Source organism: Ovis aries, chromosome 6 (genome assembly GCF_016772045.2).
Source record: "Ovis aries strain OAR_USU_Benz2616 breed Rambouillet chromosome 6, ARS-UI_Ramb_v3.0, whole genome shotgun sequence".
Lineage (NCBI taxonomy): Eukaryota > Metazoa > Chordata > Mammalia > Artiodactyla > Bovidae > Ovis > Ovis aries.
In genome coordinates this window covers 87,248,098-87,275,645 of record NC_056059.1, presented here as the reverse complement: position 1 = coordinate 87,275,645, position 27,548 = coordinate 87,248,098, and the positions used below count along the sequence as shown (strand labels likewise).

General features: G+C 41.5%; 1 protein-coding gene across 7 annotated transcripts in view; it reads right to left on the bottom strand.

Annotated features, from left to right (window-relative positions):
- The window catches only part of SLC4A4 (solute carrier family 4 member 4), a 370,587-nt gene that overhangs the window by 275,689 nt on the left and 67,350 nt on the right, over window positions 1-27,548 (bottom strand). For all 7 annotated transcript variants that reach the window (XM_042251504.2, XM_060417186.1, XM_042251503.2 and 4 more), the window contains exon 3: window positions 16,150-16,329. In XM_042251504.2, coding sequence (XP_042107438.1) covers window positions 16,150-16,329 — 180 coding nt within the window. The remainder of the gene's footprint in view (window positions 1-16,149; window positions 16,330-27,548) is intronic.

The following is a 27,548-nucleotide window of genomic DNA, read 5'->3' as shown; positions in this document are numbered from 1 at the left end:
CTCCTGTGTCTCCTTACTGGCAGGGGGATTCTTTACCACTGAGCACCGGGAAATCCCTATAGAGCTGAACGGCATGTCTTATATAAGAGTGCTTATGCTCATCATACCTCTGTGAGCACAGAGCCTGATTCATTGCTCCCCTTTTTACCTGCAGTGTTCTCCTCAACCTTCACCCAATTTTTTTCTTTCTCATCCTTTGGAACTCAACAAAGTATGACTTTTCAGAGAAGTCATTCCCTGACCTCCCTAGCAAATCCTACTATTATCAGATTTTTATAGCACCATGAGTCACTCTATCATAGCACTTACCATAGATACAATTTAACATTTATTTGTATGGTATTGGATTAGTAAGTGTCTCTCCCAAAAGACTACTAGCTGCCTAAGGGTAGAAAGAGTCTTTAATTTTGTTCATCATCGTATTTCCAGCATCCAGCCCCATACTTAGTACACAGTAGATCTTCAATAAACATCCTATATGAAGGAAATAAGGGAGAGATGTATGAATGAGGTATCTCAGTCTTTCTGATACTGTTGTGGTCCTGAGGTTTACTGAGAGACTCTCTCTAGAGTTTTCAGTACTGAATAACTTTGCCGTGACTTCACTTGTTCACAAGGAACAAAGATTAGAGGGCTAAGGATCTCCTAGAGCAGGGAAGCTGAGTAATATTTTATAGTAAAATCCCTTGAAAGCAAAATAGGTTCAAAACACGCAACCAAGATAAACTTGACAAGTTTTAAAACTTTAAAATAAAAAAAATTAAAGAACAAATGAGTGAATGACCAAGTGACAGATAACAGATTTTAATATGAGAAACAAGTTGACATTTCACCCAGAAAAGAAAACTATCTGTATCCGCAGCAAAATCTAGCCACACCACCCATTACATCCAGTCAATTTTAGCTACTTTAGTTAATTTTGTTTGATGCACTTTCTCAAATAATAAATGTAATCACTTAGAAAATAAGTAATAAAAAGATACATAATATGACTTCTGACTCTAAGCTAAGATTTCTAGATTAACCATGTAGGACTTCAAGGGAGAAAAGGAAAGGCTACTTCATCTATTGTGCTTAAGTTCATCACTACTCCAGAGTGAAAGAAAAAGGAATCAATATTGATAATATTACACAAGGTGAATTTGGATGTGAACAATGACTTTCAAATTTCATTCGCTCTAAATAGATGCTGTGAAAAAGCCTGATCTAACCTTTATCCTAATCACTCTAGCACAATGGCAAAGAACTTTGCCTGGAGTCAGACAGACGGCAGTGTCCCAGCAATACCACTTGCCAACCATGTAATGTCAGGAGAGTCACTCACTTCTGCACGCTTTAGGTCCCTAACCCTAAAAATGAGGACATTAACCTCAAGGGCTTTGATGAGGAAAACTAAGATTACAATTTTTAGGTACGTGCAGAGTACCTATTGTAGAGATTGTGTCCAGTAAATAGTAATTGTTATTATTCTCAGCAACATTTTATCAACAAAATTTGTCACCTTCTACACAGATTTATTCACATTACTGCTGATAGCTCTCCTTTGTAAGATGAGTGTGACAGGACAGGTAGTCATATAAACAGACCAACCTGCAAAATCTGAGGGCTGCTCAGGCTCACCAACAATGACAAAATTAAGAGATTCCAGGTCTTCACTTCCTCTAAGTAGAAGATATTTTTTATCATTTATGGAGTAAATAATGGAACTAAAATATTCACTCACTAATATTTATTAAAATAAGTGTCAGTCACCTATCCCTTTCCATTAAGAAACATGCATTTCTCCAAGCACCACCCAGTTCACCTAAGCTTACATCTCATTGGTCAGGACTAAGTCACATGGCTTAGTCTCTACCTCAAGGGACCCTGGGAAATCTATGTTTTCAGCTGCCACACTGCTGTCATGAACAAAATTGGCGTTTTGAGGAGAAAGAAGAAAAGGAGAATATATACTAGGCAGGCTACCAAGCAGAGTCTCCTAAAATGTACTTCTATGGTTGTTCTTTCCATCTGGTTTTTGTTTGTCTGGCCCCATCATGCAGCATGTGGGATCTTAGTTCCCTGACCAGATATTGAACCTGTGCCCCCTTCAGTGGAAGTGTGGACTATTAACCACTGGACCCCCAGGGAAGTCCCATATGGTTGTTTAACTACAGAAATATAATGACCACATTCTTTCCTTCTAAAGGGGGAAAGGATCTTTTGGTAGAAGCCCCTCAGTTTGCTCACCCTCTGTGCTGGTCCACTGCTAGGTGAAGAAGCAATGAAATCTCACCAGCTCCTCACTCCCCTCCCCTCCCCTCCAGACACTCCGGTTGCTCCAAGGCTCAACTCAAATGCTCCTTTCTCTGTGATGCCTTTTCCTACTCCCCATGTCAAACCTAGACATTTTCCTTGATGCCCTCATATCACCTCATGTATAGCTCTACTATAGTACTTGTCATAGTCTCTGCAATTTGAATTGTGTCATTTTTTCCACTAAACTGTCAGGTTTCAATTTTCATCTCTGCAGGCCCGGTGCCCAGGTCTATGCCTGAAAAGAAAAAGTACTCTCTAAATATTTCTTTTGAACTGTGATGTTGGAAAAGATGCTTGAGAGTACCGTGGACTGCAAGAAGATCAAACCAGTCAATCCTGAAGGAAATCAACCCTGAATATTCACTGGAAGGACTGATGATGGTGAAGCTTCAATACTCTGGCCACCTGATGTGAAGAGCCAGCTCATTAGAAAAGACCTTGATGATAGGAAAGATTGAGGGAAAGAGGAGAAGGGGACGACAAAGGACAAGATAGTTGGATGGTATCACCAACTCAACAGACATTGAGCAAACTCCAGGAGATGGTGAAGGACAGAGAAGCCTGGGTGCTGTGGACCATGGGGTCGCAAAGAGTCAGACACGACTGAGCGGCTGAACAACAACAACAAAATATTTCTTGGACTGAATCAAAATGGATTAAATTGAATTGACTTGCATTGCACTGCACTGAGACTCAGGGATCTGACTGCATCTCTCCTCTCACCCTGTTGCGGTGGCTCGTGGGGTGTCTGCCCCAGAACCATGAAGGATGATGACAAGCTTACTAGCTTATGGTTCATACAGAGATCATGTCTCAATGAGATCATGCATTAGCTTGACTTTCTGGCCAAAAAGGAGAGTCAAAAAAAGAAAAAAAAAGTTACATTAGCTTATTTCCTCTCAGGGGAACTATGGAGAAAGGAGTAAAAGTTACTGTTTAACAAACAAAAGGCTGAGAAAACATTTTTTCATTTAAGAATATGAGAAATTAGTGAAAGTGACAAAAATAAATAAAAACCTACCACATACTCAAAAAAAAAAAAAAAAGTTGCACAATGGCCTAAAAGCCAAACTGTAATTGTGAATGTGCTGGCATTTGGCACAGAGATCAGGATTTCAAGGAAGTGAGCCACTCTTTCATGAACGGGACTAAACTGAAATGTCAACTACAATTGTTACAGTATATAGGAATGAACTAACATATGGTGTTTTTAAAATAAACTACTAACCACATCCAGTGGTTTCAATTAAAGAATGGTTCATTGCTTACAAAAATTCCCCTAGATCCAGCTGTCTTCCAAAAAAGTCCCATTGCCTCACTGAATTTCCACTGTCATCAGGCAGATTACTAAGGGACCAGTCTTGGATTAGATGTGAACACTCAGGGCAGCCTTGTAGAAAGTACTTTCCCCAGCTTTATCTCATGGCTGAACAAATCCTGGGGGTAATCTCCTATAAGGAACATAAGTTGAATTGTAGCTATCTTAAATGGCCTACTAGAAATCTTAGAGATTAATAACCAGAAGAATTTTTCAGAATGCTAAATATGGTTATTTATACTTTAGTGTTCTGGAATTTTTTTAAAAAGTGATAATAAACAAGTATTAAGAAAAGGTCTATTAAGACCCAAGTTTCTGACAGAAGGAACATCTCTTAGGGAGGACTCCAAAACCAATACAAAGAGGTAATGTAAACAGAAGAATGAAAAGAAGCTAGAGAATCATGGTTGAAAAACTATCCCTTGGGGGATTAAAGATAAAACAGGCAGAGGCCACTTGAAACTTGTCTGAGGACAGCGTTAGAGATCTGGTCCTGCTAAGAAATGTGGTTCTATTTTGAGGGGTGAGAAGCTAGCCTCTGCCACTCACCCAGTGATTTTTCTGTTCTTTGGTCTCACTGTCTTTCTCAACAGTCAGGATCCCTCCACAGTCTCTCGTTCTCAGAACTGGTCATCTCCTCTCTCTCCTTGGGCTTCCCTAGTGGCCCAGATGGCAAAGAATCTGCCTGCAATGCAGGAGACCAGGGTTCAATCCCAGGTCGGGAAGATCCCCTGTAGAAGGGAATGGCAACACATGCCGGTATTACTGCCTGGATAATTCCATGGTCAGAGGAGCCTGGTGGACTACGGTTCACGGACTACAAAGAATCGGACACAACTGAGCGGCTAACACTTTTCTACCTTCTTACCTTCAGTGCCATTCATGTACTTTTCTCCTGTGTGACCCCCTGCCCCCCGCACTCGCCAAAATGTAGAATTCAATGACATTTTAAAAAATCAATTGTTACTTATAATAAATACAAGCTTCAGGTTGGTTTTTCTACTAATACGTTGCCCTTGATTGATCTCTTTTTCATCCAAGCTAGTACAAGCCTTCTATTCAAATTCCCCATTTTCACACGTAAAGGCAGAACATTTTACCCACCTGCCAGACAAGGAAAGCCTCTCTGTCACTTCTACTGTACACAAAGAATATGCAATGCAAAGATCCTGACATTTATCCCATTATATTCATCACTTAGGTGTTTTTACAAATATCAGAAAGAATCAGAAAACAATAGAATAAAAGGAACTTAAAGAGAATGTGGCATACACATTTTCCAGTCCATTTGATAGCGGGAAAAAAAAAATCTATAAATCTTCCAAGTTTGGTTTAAGCAAGCAAGCAACTCAGGAAAAGTTTCCTTTAGCCACACACTTCTCACGTACTTTAGAAAACTTTGATTAGCATTTGATCTAAATGAGTGGCCAGTAGAACACCAGTTATCTACCTTCAGTTCTTATTAACCATAGTAACTTTTGTTCAAAATCTATATTTACGAATTGGAGGAACAAGGGAGAATATTAGCCATCTCTGGGTGTGGACATCAATAAAAAAATAATCCAAAAATCTCTCTGAAATTTTCTGCTTGTTTGTTTCCTTGGTTTTTGTTCATTTGGGGAATTCAGCAATTTCACAAGAAATAACAAAGCAGAGTCAAAGAACTGACCTAGGATTTTATAAGCTGTTCATGCATGCATTCTGGATACTAGACGAATCTGCAGCGAATTTCTAGTTACAGAAATTGCTATTCCCATGACTTGGTAACAGAAATCAGCCTATTTTTTTCTGAAAACAACTTCAGTTTTGAACAAACACAGCCAGCTATACAGTCGGCATGTTTCCTGTAAATCTGCATCCAGAAGTCACATTTTCCATTACACCTAAGTTATTCCTTCCCCAAACCTCGTAAATGAAGCAGAATCAACTAAATGTAATTTCTCTGTGGCCTCTGTGTTAAAATTTTGGTAACTGACAAAGGATAATTTTAATACAGATTGCTGGAACACAGTAACACCACTACCAAAAGTAACTCCTAAGGGTACTGAATACACTCTGCTTTTTTTTTAAAAAAAAAAAAAAAAAAAAAAGGAATTTGGCTTAATTGGCAAATAGCGAAAGAATAAAAAATTTCAGGGACATTCTTGTTTCAAAACCATTACATCATAATTCTGAGAAGGATGTACAAAGGTCACCTAAGTTCATCTCTGCAGCAACACAGATTAATCTGTTTATCCATGATAAACATACATAAACAATTCTTAAAATTCTCCATGTAAGACACTCCACAAACAGCCTTGGTGACATAAACTGATTAACAAATCTCACTATCATCAGTAACCTCTTTTATATACTATCCTCACTCAGCAACGTGAAATATGTACCCCAAATAGTCTTATGCAGAGGGAAGCTTACTCCAACTCAACATGCTAATACAGTTCTTTAGTGAAATGCCATCTTAAATAACATTTTGCATTCTTGCACTGACATGCATATCTTCACACATTTTAATATTTTCTCATGAGAGAAAGTATATGCAGGGTAGCACTTTTTATTTCTGTTTTGAAAATATGAACAATTTATATTTTTTATGTGATAATTAGTCATTTTAAAGCAAAGTTGCAGAACTATACAGCATGAGTAAAAATAATTTTCCTGGCCTTCTCTCTTTTTGTGTCACTATTGTTCAACTCACTCTACCACACAATTCCAGTGATTTCTATTTTATTCACATTTGAATAAGATTTAGGTTGGGAAAAATAGCATTTTTTTAAACGAAGATAGTTGTTAATATTAAACTTTTCTCTTCAGTTTTTATTTTTGCAGACAGAGCAGAATATTTTAACTGAATTGATCATTTCTGGACATTTTACTTGTATACCCACTCAAAGGATATGCTACTTCAAAACGTGACTCAAATTAAATATGAGATATTGCTCCTGCCAGCGGGGCTCTAATGATATCGTTGGAGAGACGACACACACCTGAATTAAAGAAGTGAATCAATACTCAAACCACCTCAGGTCTAAGTATCAGGACACATAGTATCATGTACATATATGGAGTATGTTAAAATACTTGCCACAGGAGTTACATGAAGAATGCCATTCTAACATGTATAAATGCACTCTTTAAGACCTGCAGAAGCAGAGTAAACTCCATTACAGTCTCAATCTCTTTTTAAATGTCTAAGGAGCACAAGTTAGGAAACTGTTTTCAGTAATGAGGAGCATTGGAAGGGTTTGTTATTATTATTATTATTACTATTTGTTTAATTAAGGAGAGACAAGACGAAAGTGACAGCTTAGCAGTCTGGAAACCTTGTCAGAAATAACTCCCTTCTATTTCAAGTTAGACCCTAAAGGCAGAAAATCCAAAGAAGATAATGCCTTAGGAATGCAAAGGAAAAGGCGGACACAAGAGACACTTTGATGGAAAACCAACAGGACTCAGTGAGTGGCTGTCTACGGAAGAAGAATACTTAAGAGTCAAAGATAACGAAGATTCTGATTATATAGGTAACAAAGATGACAGGGACTCCATGCTCACCACACCTCTACAGAAACGTGCTGAAAAGTCAAGCAACACTCCCCATCCATGGGAAAGTTATTAAAAGAACCCAACATTCCTGCTTCCAGATTGTGGTCGTGGAAGAATTCCAGAGAACTTATTTATAGAGTATACCCATGGTCCCCTATGGTCCCTCATAGCGATTTCTGCATTAACAGTTCAAGTCCATAAAGTCCTGAATCTAAATCCTTGGAATTAAGAACCCATAGAGTCCTTCAAGAACCTTTTATATGAGGAATTTCCTAAACAGAATTACCATTTCAAGAAGATCCCTACCGATATCTTCCTTTTTTTAATCACACACATACTCACAAATACGCTCACACCCTCAAGATTCCTATCTTATAACCTTGAACCCAAACCACAGGATGTGTCGTGCCTTCTGCTGAGGAGCTAATACCTGTGACCCACAGTCATTTATATCCTCTTCGCTTCATTAAAGTATACTTTACATCTGACATTCCACACGGGGCTCTGGTTTTCTCCCATTTTCCACCCCAAGTCACAGTCTCTTTTTAGCCTGCGTACCCCAGCCCCTGGAGCACAGTGGAACCCTCTGAGGCCTCCAAAACTCATGAGTCACTATAAATAGCAACAACATCAACTCTCCCATGACACACGTAAATGCACTATTCATAACATCTCATGGCATGATAAAATGGAATAACTATTGTAATAGAACAGTCAGAGGCTACGAGAAATGACACTCTTCCATAGCGTGAAGGACTGCCACTTGGAGGCAGCGTCAAGGTGACTTCAAGTAAATCGCATTTCCAAAACGCCAGGCTCCCTACGAGGTTTACATAGTTAACCAGTGAAAGAAGGTGGAAGCACCATGACACGGCCCTCCTGTACTCATCAGCCTCACAGGGGAAGAATCAGCAATTATGTGTACCACACAAAACACAACATTGTGGAGCCTGCCTCGTGCCACCAAAAACACAAGTATGCCAAACATTTTCCTCTCTGCACAGCACTGCCTTCAAGTTGCTGACTCGTCCCACCCAACTGCCCTTCTTAGCCAGATTAATTTCACTGAGAAACACAAAGAAAGAGGCAGAAAAGAGATCCTTCTCAGGAAAGAAGGGACAGCCCATTTGCCTGCAGGGGCTTAGAAGCGAAATTCCAACTACTGGCTGAATTCAAGGACACGCTTGGTAATATGCAGTCACTTGCTCTACTGGTTGTCTTTTATACAAAATAGGAGCATGATCAGTATCACTTCTGCCTGGTGAACACCTTGTTTCCTTGGTCCTTTCATGCTGTGCAGCATCAGGCTGCACCACCAGCAAGTTATTAATAAGAGACTGAATTTAAGGTAGATCTCCTGAAGATTGTCACTGGGATCCAGGAGTCAAGCTGACAGACAAAGCAAAGGAAAAGCTAGTGGGCACTGATGGCACAAAAGGCAGCGGAGCTCAAAGAAGTAATCTCTGCAGTTTTAGTCTGACGCTTTGGCATTTAGTCTGATGCTGCGTACAGTGGATGGGAAAAGATGAGCTTGAAGAAAGTGTTCGGAAGAACTCAAAATAATAATTGCTAACCAGATACACCGCTCATTTAACACTCAGAGCACTATGGATTAACTTCTATCATTATTCCCTTTACAGGAGAGGAAAGTGGAGTACTGAGAGCTTAAGTATCTTGCCCAGTTCACGCTGCTGGTATGAGCTGGTATTCGAACTGTCTAGCTCAAATGTGCTCCTAACTGCCGTGACCCACTGCCTTTTCACTAAAATTCCATCACAAGTGACCCTTCTGAAAAGGCCAACTTTTAGGTTTTCAATTATTTTTTAATACAAAAAGCCTTTGTTTCAGACCTAAAGATAAAGGACATCCCCCTACGTATATGGCATGAAAAATAGAGAAGAGGATGAAAAAGACAGTGTATTTCCTTTGTGTTTTATTTCTTAACAGGGACAGAATCTACTCCTTTCATGCACACTTCAGACTTCCTTCTCTCCTGCATACTGGTTCATTGGGGGGATACGCAAATGGCGCACAGAAAATTGTAAGAATCTTAGATATCGGTATTCGAGGCCTTGCCTGAAAACATGTAAGAATCAAGGAAAAAGTAGAAATGCACCCAGAAGAATGAAGTCAGGTCGGGGGAGGGCACAGGGATGTATGCGCTGGGAAAAGGCGAAGTCAAGTGACAAAATCCCAAATAATCTTGGCTCTTATGCAAAGGTACTCTGTTCATTTCCCTGGAAGCACCAAGCAAAAGCAGCTGCCCATTTCTCTGCTTCAGTTTCCTGGCTATAACTGGATCACCCACGGGCATCCATTGTTCCAGGCTCACAGAACAATGCTCACTAGCATAAATCCATCAGTTCTGGTACTCATCCAAAGAGCTAAAAAAGACTACCACACGACTGAATGAAAGTCTGTGTGTGCATACCTAGTGACAGGATCCCACCATGGGCAAGACATATGTGTGAGAGGCAGTTAGCACCTCCTAGCACTGAGGCATGTGCGAGCTTGTCAAGAGATAGATTACACATCAGACCGAAATGCTGAACAGAATGTTCTGCTTGTAGCTCTGTTTGCTAACATCTTATACATCTTCAGAGTCTCTGCAGTCACAGAGAGGCCTGTGAGTCCCCCACGAGCACCCCAGGACACTAACAAAATGCGAAGTGCAGAGGTCACTCCATCGATGGTAGGAGTTTAGCTCATCTAGGACCACCTCCCCATCCAGAATGGGCAACCCTCAGAGGACGGCAGTTGCTAACTTAGGGCGAAAAAAAAGTGCACAGTGGGGGAGGCAAAGGGTTATTTTTAAGAAAGAGCACAATCGAGCTTTTCTCTCCACCACCCACTCCACACCACCTCCTCGCTCCCTTGTCTCTCCTCCTGCCTGCTCTTCCACTTCACTTGTCTTTCCCAGCCTCCCGCCCCATTGCTCATGTCCCACACTTCTCACACGCATTTTCTTCTCTGTGTCCCAAGGTGGGACACAGGCTCAAACGCCACACTGAGAAAAACAGCTGTGCGAGGCCTCAGAGCTGCTGCTGAGCTTGGGGGTAGAAAGAGGAAGACAGGGACAAAGAAGCTGGCTACCTTCCTCCTCAAAGCTCCCAATGCCTAAGATTCAAAACACGCATCCACTTTTTAGAAACCCTCTCTTGACACCAGAGCCACAGGGAAGAGAAAAAAGCTTCTGTGTTATAAGCTAAATGAACCCATTAATTATGTCATCTTCCCAATGTGCCTGAATACTGGAAAATATTTGGCTTATGTCTTATTACAAATGTCCTTTACTATTTGTCCTATGCCTCCTTAATATGGTTTCCAAAGCTGAGTCACCTGAGCTCTTGTGTGGACTAGTGAGCATTTTTAAATGTAAGTGATAAATCCACGAGCTCTGTGGATTGATTTCTTCCAACAGCTATGGGTGACAAGCAGCTCAACACCCTTGGGAGTCGTGTGCCTAGATCAAAGTAGTGCTTCAGCAATAGTTGAAATAATGAGGCAGTTTCCAAAGTGGAATAATTAAAAATCAAGGCCAACTTTAACATGGCAAGAGAAAAAGGCAGAGCAGGAAAGATGATGTATGAGGATTACAAACAAGAAAATCACCTGGATCTTTATAAAGTAGAAAAGAGTGAGACCAATAGAAGCAATACCTATGTCTTCCTCTGTGGTAATTCATCAACTCAACTGCTCCTCAATAAGCATCTATTAAGCAAAGAATAGCAAGAAGAGATAAGAAAGACTTCTTCAGCGATCAATGCAAAGAAATAGAGGAAAACAACACAATGGGAAAGACTAGAGATCTCTTCAAGAAAATTAGAGATACCACGGGAACATTTCATGCAAAGATGGGCTCGATAAAGAACAGAAATGGTATGGACCTAACAGAAGCAGAAGATATTAAGAAGAGGTGGCCAGAATACACAGAAGAACTGTACAAAAAAGATCTTCACGACCCAGATAATCATGATGATGTGATCACTAATCTAGAGCCAGACATCCTGGAATGTGAAGTCAAGTGGGCCTGAGAAAGCATCGCTACAAACAAAGCTAGTAGAGGTGATGGAATTCCAGTGGGGCTCTTTCAAATCCTGAAAGATGATGCTGTGAAAGTGCTGCACTCAATATGCCAGCAAATTTGGAAAACTCAGTAGTGGCCACAGGACTGCAAAAGGTCAGTTTTCATTCCAATTCCAAAGAAAAGCAATGCAAAAGAATGCTCAAACTACCGCACAATTGCACTCATCTCACATGCTAGTAAAGTAATGCTCAAAATTCTCCAAGCCAGGCTTCAGCAATACGTGAACTGTGAACTCCCTGATGTTCAAGCTGGTTTTAGAAAAGGCAGAGGAACCAGAGATCAAATTGCCAACATCTGCTGGATCATGGACAAAGCAAGAGAGTTCCAGAAAAACATCTAATTCTCCTTTATTGGCTATGCCAAAGCCTTTGACTGTGTGGATCACAATAAACTGTGGAAAATTCTGAAAGAGATGGGAATACCAGACCACCTGACCTGCCTCTTGAGAAATCTGTATGTAGGTCAGGAAGCAACAGTTAGGACTGGACATGGAACAACAGACTGGTTCCAAATAGGAAAAGGAGAACGTCAAGGCTGTATATTGTCACCCTGCTTATCTAACTTCTATGCAGAGTACATCATGAGAAACGCTGGACTGGAAGAAACACAAGCTGGAGTCAAGATTGCTGGGAGAAATATCAATAACCTCAGATATGCAGATGACACCACCCTTCTGGCAGAAAGTGAAGAGGAGCTAAAAGCCTCTTGATGAAAGTGAAAGAGGAGAGCGAAAAAGTTGGCTTACAGCTCAACATTCAGAAAACGAAGATCATGGCATCTGGTCCCATCACTTCATGGGAAATAGATGGGGAAACAGTGGAAACAGTGTCAGACTTTATTTTGGGGGGCTCCAAAATCACTGCAGATGGTGATTGCAGCCATGAAATTAAAAGACGCTTACTCCTTGGAAGAAAAGTTATGACCAACCTAGATAGTATATTCAAAAACAGAGACATTACTTTGCCGACTAAGGTCCGTCTAGTCAAGGCTATGGTTTTTCCTGCGGTCATGTATGGATGTGAGAGTTGGACTGTGAAGAAGGCTGAGTGCCAAAGAATTGATGCTTTTGAATTGTGGTGTTGGAGAAGACTCTTGAGAGTCCCTTGGACTGCAAGGAGATCCAACCAGTCCATTCTGAAGGAGATCAGCCCTGGGATTTCTTTGGAAGGAATGATGCTAAAGCTGAAGCTCCAGTACTTTGGCCACCTCATGCGAAGAGTTGACTCATTGGAAAAGACTCTGATGCGAGGAGGGATTGAGGGCAGGAGGAGAAGGGGACGACAGAGGATGAGATGGCTGGATGGTATCACTGACTTGATGGACGTGAGTCTGAGTGAACTCCAGGAGATGGTGATGGACAGGGAGGCCTGGCGTGCTCCGATTCGTGGGGTTGCAAAGAGTCGGACGTGACTGAGTGACTGAACTGAACTGAAGCATATACATTGGGCTTCCTAGGTGACACTAATAGTAAAGAACCCACCTACCAACACTGGAGACCTAAGAACCTCAGGTTCGATCCCTGGGTCAGGAAGATCCCCTGGGGAAGGGCATGACAACCCACTCCATACCCTTGCGTAGAGAATTCCATGGACAGAGGAGCCTGGTGGGCTCCAGTCCATAGGGTCGCAGAGAGTCAGACATGACTGAATTGACTTAGCACACGCACACACACACATACTACGTACCAGGCACTGTGCTAGGTGCCAGAGATAACGTAGGAGAAGACAAACCTGATCCAAGCTCTCAGGGAGCTTATGCTGTCCTATCAGCACAAGACAAAACTGTAGGGTATTTTTACTAACAGTAGGTTAGTAAACTCCTGAGGTGAAACATGTATTATGAAGGAAAGAGATGAGAACTGTGGAAGACCAACACTGGAGAAGCTATTAACACATCAGATAGAACAGCAGGGCAAAGCATCTCTCTCTGAACAGACAACACTTTGAAGCTGGAACATAAAGGCAGAGAAAAGCTAACCAGAGCAAGAATGAGGGACCATTCCAGAAAGACAGTATTGCACAAGCCAAGGTCCTGAGGCAGAAAAGGTTTGGACACCACTGAAAAATCCGTGCGGCTGAATTACAGTGAACAAGGAGCAAGTAATGCAAAGGACTCTGGTGGGACACAGTGGGCCCTGAGGCTTGACTGGGATTTCATTCTAAAGAGGGAATGGTATGACCCAATTTGCACTTTGTGATAATCACTACTCCCTCTATGTGGGAAAAGATGTGAAACGCAGAGGCAGTTCCAGTTGTCTTAAGCAAGAGAGTAGGATTCCCTGGATCAGAATATGGCAGTCAACATCAAAAAACAATAGACAGATTCAGATGTATTTCAGATGCAGAACCAACAAAAGTTATTGACATGCTGCAGATGAGGGTGACAGGAAGGAGAAAATCAGAGATGATTCTCATTAAGGGGCTCTATTTCCAGGTGGGTTTTTTCAGTAGTGACAAGCACCACCTGATATAATGCCAGGTCCATGCAAGAATCTGGTCCAGGGGGCCTGGCATGCCTGTAGACATAAGTTATTTAAAAACCACAGATTTAAGAACAAGAGGAACTTTTGTCTTCACATTGGCTCCAGAGCCCTATAGGTTCCCTGAAATCACAGGCTTAAATGTCCCTTTTCATCTGAATGCAACGATTTTTAAGTAGAATTGCACCAGATAAACCAGCTACCAACCCATCTAGTCTCCATGATAAGCAGTGGAGAAAATACCATAATTTCTTTGAGGATCTTCAGGTCATGTTGGATGATTCATATCAAATATGTCACAGGCATATGATAGCATAATTTACTGACTAGCAGAAAATAACTAACTGTAAAATACAAATTTATTGATCATTTCTTTGTTATCATTGTCCTTAACAATGATGTCTCCATAGGATCGCTTCAGAAACCAAATATACAACGCAATCCAGTACTCTCCAAGGAGGAGACCTCTAAGGGTAAAGAGCAGGAAGTGCCTTCCGTCCTCTACATGCTCTCCTCAAACTGGTCTCCAGAGGCCACAGGAAGTCACAGCATTCCAGGGAAGACAGATTCAGCCTCAGTGCCTTTCTGACCTGTTCATCCCTATTACCTACTTGAGTATTACTGGCATAGTTTCCACTGCCCTTCCTAAAAAGCTATTACATAATGATCATCTCAAAATCCTGTGGCCCATTTGTGTAGGTGAGCATCTCTTTCCCTTTTAGTATTTATAGAGATGATGCACTCTTGTTCTTAAATTGCAGAATGAGAGATGATAAGACAGACAGACACAGACACAGACACAGACACAGACACAGACACACAGACACACAGACACACACACACACACACACACACACACACTGGAGACAGCACCTCTGATTCTGGCTCAGGTCTTACCAAAACAGATAGCGAATCGAGATAAACTAGTAATGTATTTGGAAAGGAATGTTATCTTTCGTTCCTCCAGACTATTAACTGTGACCTTTTTTGTCTGCATTTCAAGGACTTTGCTTGAAACAGACCCCATTTTTTTTTTAGTCAACATACAAACAATGCCTTTCAGAAAGGCTCTTCCCCAGAGTTCCAGTGAAAAGCATGGAACTCCTGCCTCCTGTCCTCTGGTCCCATGTAAGTCTTACATTTACTCCAACACTTTAAACTTTTAATTCAGTGGTCCATCTCCAAACTGTCCTCAAAACATTCCTCTTTAATTCAGTGGTCCAGCTGATGGCTCCTCTCCACATAAGTACCCCTCTACCTCCTAAGCCACCTGCTCAGCTCCAGTAGAGAGACTATAAAAAAATTCACAGATTCGCATCACTATACTTCACACCCTCATATTTAACTCTGTAAACTCACTTTGAACAGTTCTGAGCTATTAATTCTAATTTAGCCTCTCATCACCTACGAAGACTGAACTGGATCTTTATCTCTGCCACCCATGATGGATTTTATTGCAAGTTCTGGATTTCTGCAACTGTAGCAAAGAGAGGAAGAACTGGGCTGAGCGCGCCAACATGAAAAGCTGTCACTATGCAACTCATGTTGGGGAATCTTCCCAAACTGGCATATGTTTCTGCTGCTTTTCACTTCTACTGCATATATTTGTTCTCACTCCAGCCACAAAGCTGCCCAGATAGCCCAACGTTCTCCACATCAAAAGAAACCAAAGCAACAGACACATAAACCCAAACACACATCAATCCGCTTGAATCCAAGGATGTGGTTTGACCTCCTGCTATTCTGTGCCAAGTAACACCTCTATCCAAAGTCTGATGATGGCTAATAGTTTCAACATTTTCAGAACTGCGTCACTCTCAATGACCCTCTGATTTGGGGGATGTTTTCCCACTATTCTTTTTTAAATCAACCTGGCTAAATGCAACCTATAATCCTATAAATGTCATGTAAATATGTATGCATGTATATGAGGAGGGCATGACAACCCAGTCCAGTATTCTTCCCTGGAGAATCCCCATGGACAGAGGAGCCTGGAGGGCTACAGTCTGTGGGGATGCAAAGAATTGGACAAAACTGAGTGGCTAAGAACAGCACAGTACGTGTGTGTGTGTATATACACACACACATACATAAAAATTTCTTGAAAAATTTCCCAGTTACTGCTGATACCTTCAGTTAAATATCACCTATAATACTCTGTCCTACTTCACTAATGGAAACACAAAATGCCAAACGCCTAAACACTGTCAGATCTCTTCTGACCAGCTCAGAATTTTACCAGGTCTCCTCCTAGACCAACCTACAGGGACAAGAAAAGCATCACCTCCAGAGACATTATGCTTTAGAGGCAAGCATCCCAGCATCACTGCACCCCTCCCCATTCACCCTAAGATCTTCAAGCGTGTCTTTCCCAAGGCCAGGGGAGGGAGGCAGGGAGGGAGGCACCAGCACCCAGGGGGAACTCACTGAGAGGCTTCAGGATGCTGCTGCTGGACTCATCCGCATTCTCCACATCTGACTTGTCAGAATAGTTCTCAGAGATCCTCTCCTTTTCCTTCTTTTCTCGGTGGCCTGTCTTTCTCTTGTGACGTCTCCTTCTCCGGTAGCTCTTTGGCACATGGACCCCAATGTAGATGGTGTGGTGGCCTGAGGAAGGAACACAAATCACCAGTCATTTCAAACCACAGTCTCGGCTACACAGACATCACACAAGACCCAGAGGTCAGGGAAAAAAAAAAAGTCCATAAATTCGACATTACCATTTCACATTTGACAAACTGGAAAACTAAAACTGCCTTCCAATTTTCATTGAACTAGATTGTAATTCAACCTGCTGGCTGGTACCAGGATTCAGTGAGGGTGTGCTCTAATTCTATCCAGATAGACTCTTTATTTTTAAGCAATTCAAAGAATACTGAACTAGAAATCAGGAATCCTTGATTCTGGTCAAACCTCTGCCATCAGTGAGCTATCTGACCTTGAGCAGGCAACTTAATCATTCTGGGCCTCAATTTCTTCATTTATATAATGAAGGTCTTAAACTGGGTAATCCTTAAGAGTCCTCTCCAGTGCCAACTTTCCTGGAGCCTATGATTATACTGAATAGAGTGATGAAAAAGGAGTTATTGGGAAAAGGGTGAAAAAGACCTAATTCAAAGTTCAAAAAGTCATTCTGCGGGTATAAGGTTTTACACTAAAACTCTTTTTACCCAATCAGCAGAATAGAGACTTAGAACTGGGACAAACTAAGAAAAAAATGAGACATACTTAGAGAGAAAATTTTAGAAATACTCAAATGTTCACACTAGGAAACAGCTAAAATGAATGTCAGCTACAGTGCCATTCTCATTTTTCCTTTTTTCGTTTGCAAAAGTGTCTAAAAACTGGTTGTTGCTGTGATAAAAATAAACCCAGCCCAGTAAAGACTGCCTTGAAGAGAAGGGCATGAGGAAAAGAGATTGTGAAATGCTTTTAGTTCTCGAGATGGAAGGAACTGCAATACTGACAAGTGGTATTATTTTTACAAAATCTGATAAGACAGAAAAAAAAAAAGGAACTCAAAGTTCTACATCTTTTTTTCCATTGGAAAACTTTTACTTTCACTTTATACGCGGTCTAACTTCTGAATGTGGGAACCACCATTTCGGAAGTAATGTGAAAACTTCTTTTCTTTTTGAATTGCAAAACAGATGAGATTATCTAGGGATTTCCTCCACATTCTGGAACTATTCCTTAATGACCACTGTATAGCACCAAAGACAATAAATATCACACACTCACATGCAAGACACATACATGCAAATGTCTGATGAAAATACCATGAATTCCTTTCCACTGAATTCCTAACCCTAACCCTAACTCACCAGGCATATCTAAAAACACTGTAATTCACAGGGGTGTTCCCTTAAACTGGAAGGATTGAAACAATTATATCAAGAAAGATGTTCCAATCAAGAATGCAGAACCCCATGTGAATGAATAAGCAGTCCAAAAAAAAAAAATCTGATACTTGGAATGAAGTCTGAAACATATAAAACATGAAGTCCCTGCCCCCAACACATACAAAGACACACAAACACCCAGGCACACACATCAACTCAGCTACTAAAAAGCACAGTGAAAATACCCCCGCAGAATGTGGTGCCAATGAGAAATTTATCATCTCTAACCATTTACAAGCAAATTGTTCTCATGGGAAAGCTATATTATACTAGGAAGTAGGAAATGTCTAAAAAACAATGTGAATTAAGAAACAGTGTCAATTGTTTCCTGCGCTCCAGTTGTTGAGGGAGTCCTGAAGCTTTATCTCAAGTCACACAATATATGTAAGCAAAGCATCCAGTTTCTTTGGTAAATCAAACACTGAAAGCTTGGTTGCCTTGGGTCAGGAAATAAAAAAACATCATGAAAAATGTTAAGAAGTCAAAGAAAAAAATTTAACCTGTCATATTAACTATTTTCTTATTAAAAAATAGTAACTAAGCAAAAAGAAAAAAAAATAGTAATTAAACTGCAAGAGTCAAATGGATGTTATATGCAAAGATTTTTTTGTAATATCTTTAGCCAAATCTGCATAGTGTATTTGCTAGATCATTTAAAAGACAGTTCGTGTGCATGCTAAGTCACTTCAGTCATGTCCCACTCTTTGTGATCTTATAGACGACTGTAGCCCACCAGGCTCCTCTGTCCATGGAATTCTCCAGGCAAGAACACTGGAATGGGTTGCCAGGCCTTACTCTAGGGGATCTTCCAGACCCAGGGATCGAACCCACATCTCTCATGTCTCCTGCATTGGCAGGCAAGCTCTTTACCACTAGCGCCACCCAGGATGCCCAAAAGACAGTTTATATGGGCTGATAAGATTTGAAGGTAAGATTTCTAGCTATCAAGTGTTGGTGTCAATCCAACAAAAGAATCAGCATGATGTAGACAGTGAGCTTTCAAAGCCCAGGAGAGAAATGCACCTTACCCTCTGGAACCTAACTGGAGTTGTCATCACCACAAAAATGGTGCCATTTTATTTATACTGCAATCCTAGGCCTCATGGCTGCCTTATGAATTAGATTCAGCTGATCCCCATCTCCTCCAGCTCCTCCTTCAGACACTGCACCCAACCACAAGTGGGGGACACATGCTGCTCCATGGAGCCCAAGTACCAACCACAAAAGTGGTTCCTTTTAAGATATTTCCAATTTCAGACATTTTTATCAGCTTTATTAAGGTACAGTTCTTCACATGCCCTAAAATTCACTCATTTGAAGAGTTTATCTTTCTACTTTAATCTCTGACATGTCTGAGATTTTTCTGGAATAAAAACTAGTATTTTATAAAGTAAAAGAAAAGAAAAAGAGAGTATATATTGAATGATTTTTAGCTTATTTACAGAGAGTTGTGCAACTATCGCCATAATCCAATTTCAGAACCTGGCTACCAATCAACAAAGATCCCCCATGCTCATCCACAATCACTCTCTGTTCCCACTCCCATCCCTTACTACCCCTCAGGCATCTTTTATGCTGTCAGTGATGGGCTCCGGGAAGCTACAATTCTCTGGTACCCACATGCTATGAACTTTTGTGGGACCCCTTACAGCAGAGCAGAACAGAACATGCTTTGGGTAAGGAAGCTCTCTCCTTCCAAGAGTGGTCAGAGGAAAGCATCACTGACCTGAGTAATTCAAAAGCAAAGCATTAGGAAACTCAAACAGGGGCTCTGTATCAACCAAAACGGGTGGGATGGCGAGGGAGATGAGAAGGAGTTTCAAAAGGGAGAGGGTATATGTATACCTATGGCTGAGTCATGTTGAAGTTTGACAGAAAACAGCAAAATTCTTCAATAAGAAATTCAGCAATTATCCTTCAATAAAAAATAAATAGCTTTTTTTTTTAAAAAAGGCAAAGCATCCTCCTTTTCCTCTCAGACATTACTAGTAACTAAATTTTCCTTTTCTGTCTTCGTTCAGATAAAGGAAAAGGCATAGAGTCCCAAGGTTAAACAAACCTCCGGGACCTAAGGAACAGTGTCTGTGTTTCAGGAGTTGCTTCTCAACCTCTTTTCATTTCAGCTTCTTTGCCCACAGGAGAGAGGAAGGCAGCATCACTTTGGTGAGTAGGGGAAAGGCACGCTTTCTCAAAATGATGACCAAATATTTTATAAGCTGTATATGCTAAGTACCAAACATACCAAAAGTAAAGTGAGCTGGAATGAAAGCATTCTTACCACCCCCACAAAATACCTGTCTTTAGGGTCAATAGAAGCAGTGTTACTGATTTTTTTTAATGCTATCACTAATAAGAATATCATGGTGAAGGTGAAGTCGCTCAGTCGTATCCGACTCTTTGCGACCCCGTGGACTATAACCTACTAGGCTTCTCTGTCCATGGGATTCTCCAGGCAAGAATACTGGAGTGGATTGCCATTTCCTTCTCCAGGGGTCTTCCCGACCCAGGGATCGAACCCAGGTCTCCCACATTGGAGGCAGATGCTTTAACCTCTGAGCCACCAGGGAAGAACATCATAGTTGATCTCAATATTTATTTTCATTAAAATATATTTACCTGTTTCAGAGATATGCCATGAAGACCGATGGCTATTTTTAAAATTACAACTCACCAAATGACAGCAAGCTCTTAGGAAAGCCATAGAGGTGGAGGCTTTCACCTCTTTATTATTTTCAGTGTAAAATGAAAAGGGGAAACTTGATAGACAAGCCTTCCAATTCAGCAAAAGTCTACAGAACAGTAAGATGCTCGGAGAATCAGAGATAGTTAACTGTTTAACTTACGAGGGAATACGTTTTAGGCTCAAAAGAAAAAAATTCTCCCCCAGCGAGTGAAAGTCTCTCAGTCATGTCCAACTCTTTGCAACCCCATGGTATAGTCCATGGAATTCTCCAGGCCAGGATACTGGAGAGGGTAGCCTTTCCTTGCTCCAGGGATCTTCTCTAGGGACCGACCCAGGGATTGAACTCAGGTCTCTCGCATTGTAGGTGGCTTCTTTACCAGCTGAGCCACCAGGGAAGCCCAAGAATACTGGAGTGGATACCCTATTCCTTCTCTGGCGGATCTTCCCAACCCAGCAATTGAACTGGGATCTCTGGCATTGCAGGCGGATTCTTTACCAGTTGAGCTACCAAATGTCAGTAAAGACTGCTTCCAAAGATAATGTAAAAAGAAGGAGCAAAAAAATTTATTAGCTATAATTCATAAGGAAACGGCGATTGGTTTAAATGTTATTAAAATAAAGGTTACATTCTTGCTACTCAAAATATTATAGAATAAAACTACTGGAATCTGCATTTGACAGTGTTCACTTAGGTGTGAGTCAAAGGGCATTCAGTCCTAGATTTGGCAGGGCCTCAGTAGCATGTGTTCAAATAAATACCCTGCATACCTTTCTGTGACAGATGGTGAAAGTTCTCAACAAACTCTAAATATCTTGAGAATATCTCACAATCCAACCACAGCAAGTACTCCTGGGAAGAAAACATAGCTTTTCTGGTTATCTCTGGCCTTTGGAAATTATCACCAGGTGATCCATGTTTCTTCCCGTCTTCACATGCTCCACCTCAGGGGAGAGCAGAAGCCCTCCGATGCTCTCATGTCCACTTCTCCCAGTTCCTAAAATATTTCTACACTAATGGCATTGAGAGTTGCTATTGTGATTTGAGGCCACCAGAGAGCTCTTATACTTAGTAAGTGTAGTCATTTAAGGGAAAGAAGCTTCCACAGATACCCACTTCACTACGAAAGATGATTTAGGACTTTGAAGAACGAAACCCATCAAGTGAGTCAAGCTAAAATTTCTGTAGAGAACTGAGTGGTTAACAATATCTGCCTCTCTATGCAACACAGATCATTAGCTCCTTTAAGAAACGTGAATGAGTGAGTGAATCAAAGTCGCTCAGTCATGCCAATGCTTTGCGACTCCATGGACTATCCAGTCCACGGAGTTCTCCAGGCCAGAATACTGGAACGGGTAGCCTTTCCCTTCTCCAGGGGATCTTCCCAATCCAGGGATCGAACCCAGATCTCCCACACTGCAGGCAGATTCTTTACCAGCTGAGTCACCAGGAAAGCCCTCAGGAAACGTGGTTCTATGTTTATATACATGCAAATGACAGAAGCCACTTATGGAATTCTCACAAAGGTGCCAGGTTGTGCTAGGTCTCCTCTTTCTATTCCCTCATGCCATCCTCACCACTGCATGAATTAAGTGAACGACAGAGGATGAGATGGCTAGATAGCATCACCGGCTCAATGGACGTGAATTTGAGCAAACTCTGAGTGACTGTGGAGGACAGAGGAGCCCAGCAGGTACAGTCCATGGGGTAGCAAAGATTTGGACACGACTTAGTGACTGAACAACAACATCGCCATTGTACAGGCAAAGAAACCAAGGTTCAGGGAAGTCAAGGATGTTGTCACCAGCTAACTCATAAAATACTACAAAAAAGGGACTTTCCTGATTGTCCAATGGTTAAGACTCTGAGCTCCCAATGCAGGGAGCCGAGGTTCGACCTCTGGTCGGAGAACTAAGATCCCACGTGCTGCAGAGCGTGAACAACAAAAAAAATTAATTAATTAAAAAGATATTAATCTCTTTTTAAAAATCCCTCAGAAATATCTCCCAGGTCTCAACATTAAAAACAGTGAGTGCTTCATCACTGCTTTGGTGGTGCTTTGTCTGTTTTCAGGGGGCTTTTTTGTGATAGACACTATATTTGTACTATCTTATAACTGATGTTTCCTTCCTCATGTTGACAGCTAGAAATAGAAGAGACAAATCTCAGGCCAACCTGCAATGGGTAGACAGTTTTGTGACATGCATTTTAAATACTAACCTCACTCTTTCAACTTTTCAATGGTTACTTCTGTTCGGGTTGAAATTTTTTAGAATAAGGCAGTATATACATATTTTTTAAAACCTGAGATGTCAGTACCAGGGGTAGAGGCTAAGGGTGGCCGTCGGGGAATGTAGATTCTAACCAGAGAGTTGATGGGTCCTTGGTGGTCCTTTAAGTACATCGAAATCTACAAGTCTAAATCTTTGTCCAGAAATCTACCTTCCCCCAAGGCCACCCTACCCCCAGCCAGCCCCAGGCTCCTACAGAACATCACTAATTAAATTCTGAGGGATGTCCCCAATTTTATTTTTCTACATTGTTCCTGTTTCTATCATCAATGGGATTTCTGTTCTCTCTGGTTCAAAACAAAGATTCTACAACACTTGGGACTTTACATCGTTCTTTCAGAACTAACCAGCAATATTCCCCAAGCATAAGTTAAATGCTGCCTTTCTTGGCTTATCTAAAGAAACCTGGTCTTATGCCAAGGTGCCTGAAACTTGTTGTAGCTATTGCCAAGAAGGATATAGGGGAAGGAGACAAATTAAAGAGAGATTTATTATTTCTTTTTAATTATGAAAAGAAAAATGTTGGAAAAGGAGGCAGAGACCCTGAATGTGGGATTGACTGTCTAAAAGATGCTGGAAAGACTTTATTTCTTGTACCAAAATGCATCTCAAAGGTATTTCGGAAGTGCATGCATAAGAAACCTTACAGAGAATCATAGTACCAAGTCCAGATGCCAGAGAGGTTGTGTATTTCTCACTTTAGATAATAAGAAACAGATCAGTCTGTCTAATCCTAAACACTTTAATAAAGGAAATAGAAGTAACTCATTAGTGCTTTTCCCACAGACCCATAAGAGTGTCCGTAACCAGTTCTATTAAGATATAATCAATGCAACATTGCTAATTTACTTCGCCATAAATACCAGTTCATGAAAAGAAAAACTCACTTTGAAAGGAATGTTATAATTTTGCATTTAACAGGGGGTAAGTCAGCCCCTTTGGTTAAATGTTTGCTTGACAGTCCACAAAACAGATCCCACTACTCAAGAAAAGGGATCATTTCTATTCTTATATTTTGGATAGGGCCAACTTTTCACACAGAAAAAATAATAATAATAATGCACGTGTTTCTTAAAAGTTTATTGCATGCTACATATGTCATTTATTTACAGGCCATTCTGAGTGCTGATTAGTAATCTATTTTAATATTAATGCTACCAATTACACTTAGGAGCAGGCATGCAAGCAAATAAGTAGTAAAAGTGATGAAAAACAAGGAAATACTTTTCTCCCCACTGAATGACATGGGACTTTTGTTCACTGAAAACCTCCCAGAAATTCTTAAGGCAACTTAAGGTACCCCAAGCAAGACTGATAAGAAATCTCAGCTTGTTACCTGGTATTTACTGAGCAGAGTACTTTTAATATTTAATATTTGATGATGAAAATGATAACAATCTCGAGGCAAAACAAACAGCACAAGGAAAAGGTCTCAAAGTGGAGTTGAGCTTATGCTAACTTAGCTAAACTCTTGTCCTAAAGAACAAGCTAAAACTCAGAAAACTTTTGCACTTGCTTTACAAGGGCTCATTTTTAGCAAAGTAGTTCTAATCATAGTTTTTAGGTAGGTAGGCTACAGTCCATGGGGTTGCAAAGTCAGACAAAACTGAGCAACTAAGCACAGCACAGCAAAGGTGAGGAACCTATGACCACACACCGAAGTTATCCTTTCATTACAGCTTCCATTGCTAATAGCTGATATGGGCTTCCCTGGTGGCTCAGAGGTTAAAGCATCTGCCTGGAATGCGGAAGACCTGGGTTCAATCCCTGGGTTGGGAAGATGACAGAGGCTAAAACTGACCAGCACAGTATAAAATCTGAATCAGCACATATTTTTAAAGAAATACAGCTTTCTTATATTTAGTGATCATCCATTATTTGAAAATATCTAGGCCACAACGACGACTTAAAGGCACTACGGGAGCCAACCTTGATGAGTAAACAGGACTAAAAATCATGTTATCTTTTATAAACTGTAGCTCCTGAAGTGCTTCACAATCTCTAAAAAACTGCTTGTCCAAAGTAATTTTAACTCTGCTCTAGCAAAACCTCTTTTGGCACTAGTGGTAAGGAATCTGTCTGCCAACCCAGGGGATGTAAAAGACTAGGTAGGGTTCGATCCCTAGGTGGGGAAGATGTCCTGGAGAAGAGAATGGCAACCCACTCCAGTATTTTTGCCTGGAGAATCCCATGGACAGAGGAGCTTTGTGGGCTATACAGTCGATGGGGTCACAAAGAGTCAGACATGACAGAAGCTACTTAGCACACACGCACATAGTTTTAAAGTATAATCGATGTTTATACCTATATCTATATATATTCATGGGTTTTCCTGGTGGCTCAGACAATAAAGAATCCACCTGCAATGCGGGAGACCTGGGTTCGACCCCCGGATTGCGAAGATCCCCTGGAGAAGGGAATGGCTACCCACTCCAGTATTCTTACCTAGAGAATTTCATGGACAGAGGAGCTTGAGGGGCTACAGTCCATGGGGTGGCAAAGAGTCAGACACAATTGAGCAGCTAACATTTTTTAACACATTTATATTGAGATGTGTGTGTATATATATATATATATGCACAATATATACACCATATAATATACACAGTCTCTACATAGAGGGATAGAGAGCTAAATATCATTTTTATGGACAAGCCAAATCCAATATGTCAATAAAATATCCTCCATTGTGTATAGTGCCCAAAGATGCACAGTAAATGCTGTTCTTATCTCTCCCTCCTATTTCCAAAGGGGGGAAAGAAAGCCCCATTTCTCATCCTTCCCACCCACTTTGAGCCCTGACAATAACTTCTGAACACCCTCTGTTCTCCAGAGAAGGTACTCCAGAACACTCCCCCAGAGCACTCCCCCTGGGCAAGACAAAAGAGCCAACTTTAGATCAAGGCTCCTGGAGAAGAAAATGGCAACCCACTCCAGTATTCTTGCCTGGAAAAATCCCCTGGACAGAGAAGCCTGATGGGCTACAATCCATGGGGTCGCCAAGAGTCAGACACGACTGAGCGACGTCACTTTCACTTTTAGATCAAGGCTAACTCACCCTTCAGTTAGCTGTCTAGTCATTATGCTGAGTTTAACTGTGCCACAGAGGCAACACCTTCCATAACCCCAGTCTGCCCTACCCCTGCCAGGAGCCAGCGTCAGGTCATCACCATCCTGCTGCGGGAGGGTCTCCCCGGAGCTTTCACACTGTGGGTGCCAAGCCCCAGGGCTCAGGTCTGTCATCCTTTTTACTTGAAAGCACAGAGGAGAGCGGATTCAAAAGGTCTGGAAGGTCAGAGCCAGCCAGGGCAGTGCAAAGAGGAGCCACCTAACAGGAGGAGATGAACCCTTGACTCCCTCCTGACATCCCAGAACCCTGAAAGAGCTCGAGAATTTTAATGTGCAATACACATGCAGTCAGACAAAATCCACCTGTGAGCCAAACGCAGAGAACTGACAGTTTCCATTATCTCTCTTGTGGTCACCATTTGCACAACTGAATGGCAAGTAGGGCTGGAAGAGAGAAAACAAAGGCTAATCCAATGGTCATTGATAACCGGATTTACAATTGCAGCCAGAGAGGCAGCTTAGACAGACACATAAATGCACACATTCACACTCTCATTCTAACCGCATTGTCCGTCTGCGACTCTATTCTGGCTTCCCTTTTAGCACTAGCCTAAGCCCTGCTGGGCAATAGGAAGAGTAGACTTAGTCACTATAGACAGATAATCCACTATACAGTCAATGCACTCCCAGCTAATCAGGTATCAAACACCTAATATTAGTTCACATAATTCCCTCTTCTCACACACCTGTACATAGGTAAATGACATTTGGATCATGCAGTTGGGGGGAGTGCCGGGGAAGCAGGTTGGAGAGGGCTAAAACAATGACCAAGAAAGAGAGAAAGTGCTACGAATGACTCAAACCAGCATCAGTTCAGTTCAGTCGCTCAGTCGTGTCTGACTCTTTGCGACCCCATGAATCACAGCACGCCAGGCCTCCCTGTCCATCACCAACTCCCGGAGTTCACCCAGACTCACGTCCATCGAGTCAGTGATGCCATCCAGCCATCTCATCCTCGGTCGTCCCCTTCTCCTCCTGCCCCCAATCCCTCCCAGCATCACAGTCTTTTCCAGTGAATCAACTCTTCGCATGTGGTGGCTAAAGTACTGGAGTTTCAGCTTTAGCATCATTCCTTCCAAAGAAATCCCAGGGCTGTTCTCCTTTAGAATGGACTGGTTGGATCTCCTTGCAGTCCAAGGGACTCTCCAACACCACAGTTCAAAAGCATCAGTTAAGCCCAATTCCAGACTCATCATGACTATGATTTTCCACATGCACCCAGGAAAAGAAGACAACATTCACTGACAGCAGCACATAATCACACTTTCAGAACTGAAATGACCTTAAATATCACCTGATTAAACCTCTTCATGTACATGTACCAATGAACCAAGTAAAGCCAAATAGCTAATGATGTACAGGCTGGGACTCTTGGAGCTCCTGGTTAAAAAAGGTTTCCTTTCTTACTTCCCCACTACCATGGTACTACACGCCACCCTACCCTCTATATTCCACTGTCTGCAAAATATAGCCAAGTGGGGACAAAAAAGATTAACCTTTTCAAGTTAGCAAATACAAAAGAGGACAAAACAGGCTCAGGAATTCTCTGAAAAATGTGTCTTATAATCACAGAATGACAAGTTTAAATCTACAACCCTTAGCTCTGTAAACTGCCCCAGAATATGAAGACACCTGTCTTTCCATGAGCACCTGAGGTCGTGCAGCCACAGGTCACGGGCTTGTGCCTTCTTTCCCTTGCACCTTTTCACAAGCTCTCCCAACACTTTTTATTCTTCCTATTCCCTGCTCTTCCAGGCTCTCCTTCCAGCTCTCAAGATGCAAAGGGACCAGATCTCAAGCACACATTTTGGAAGGAGCACTGT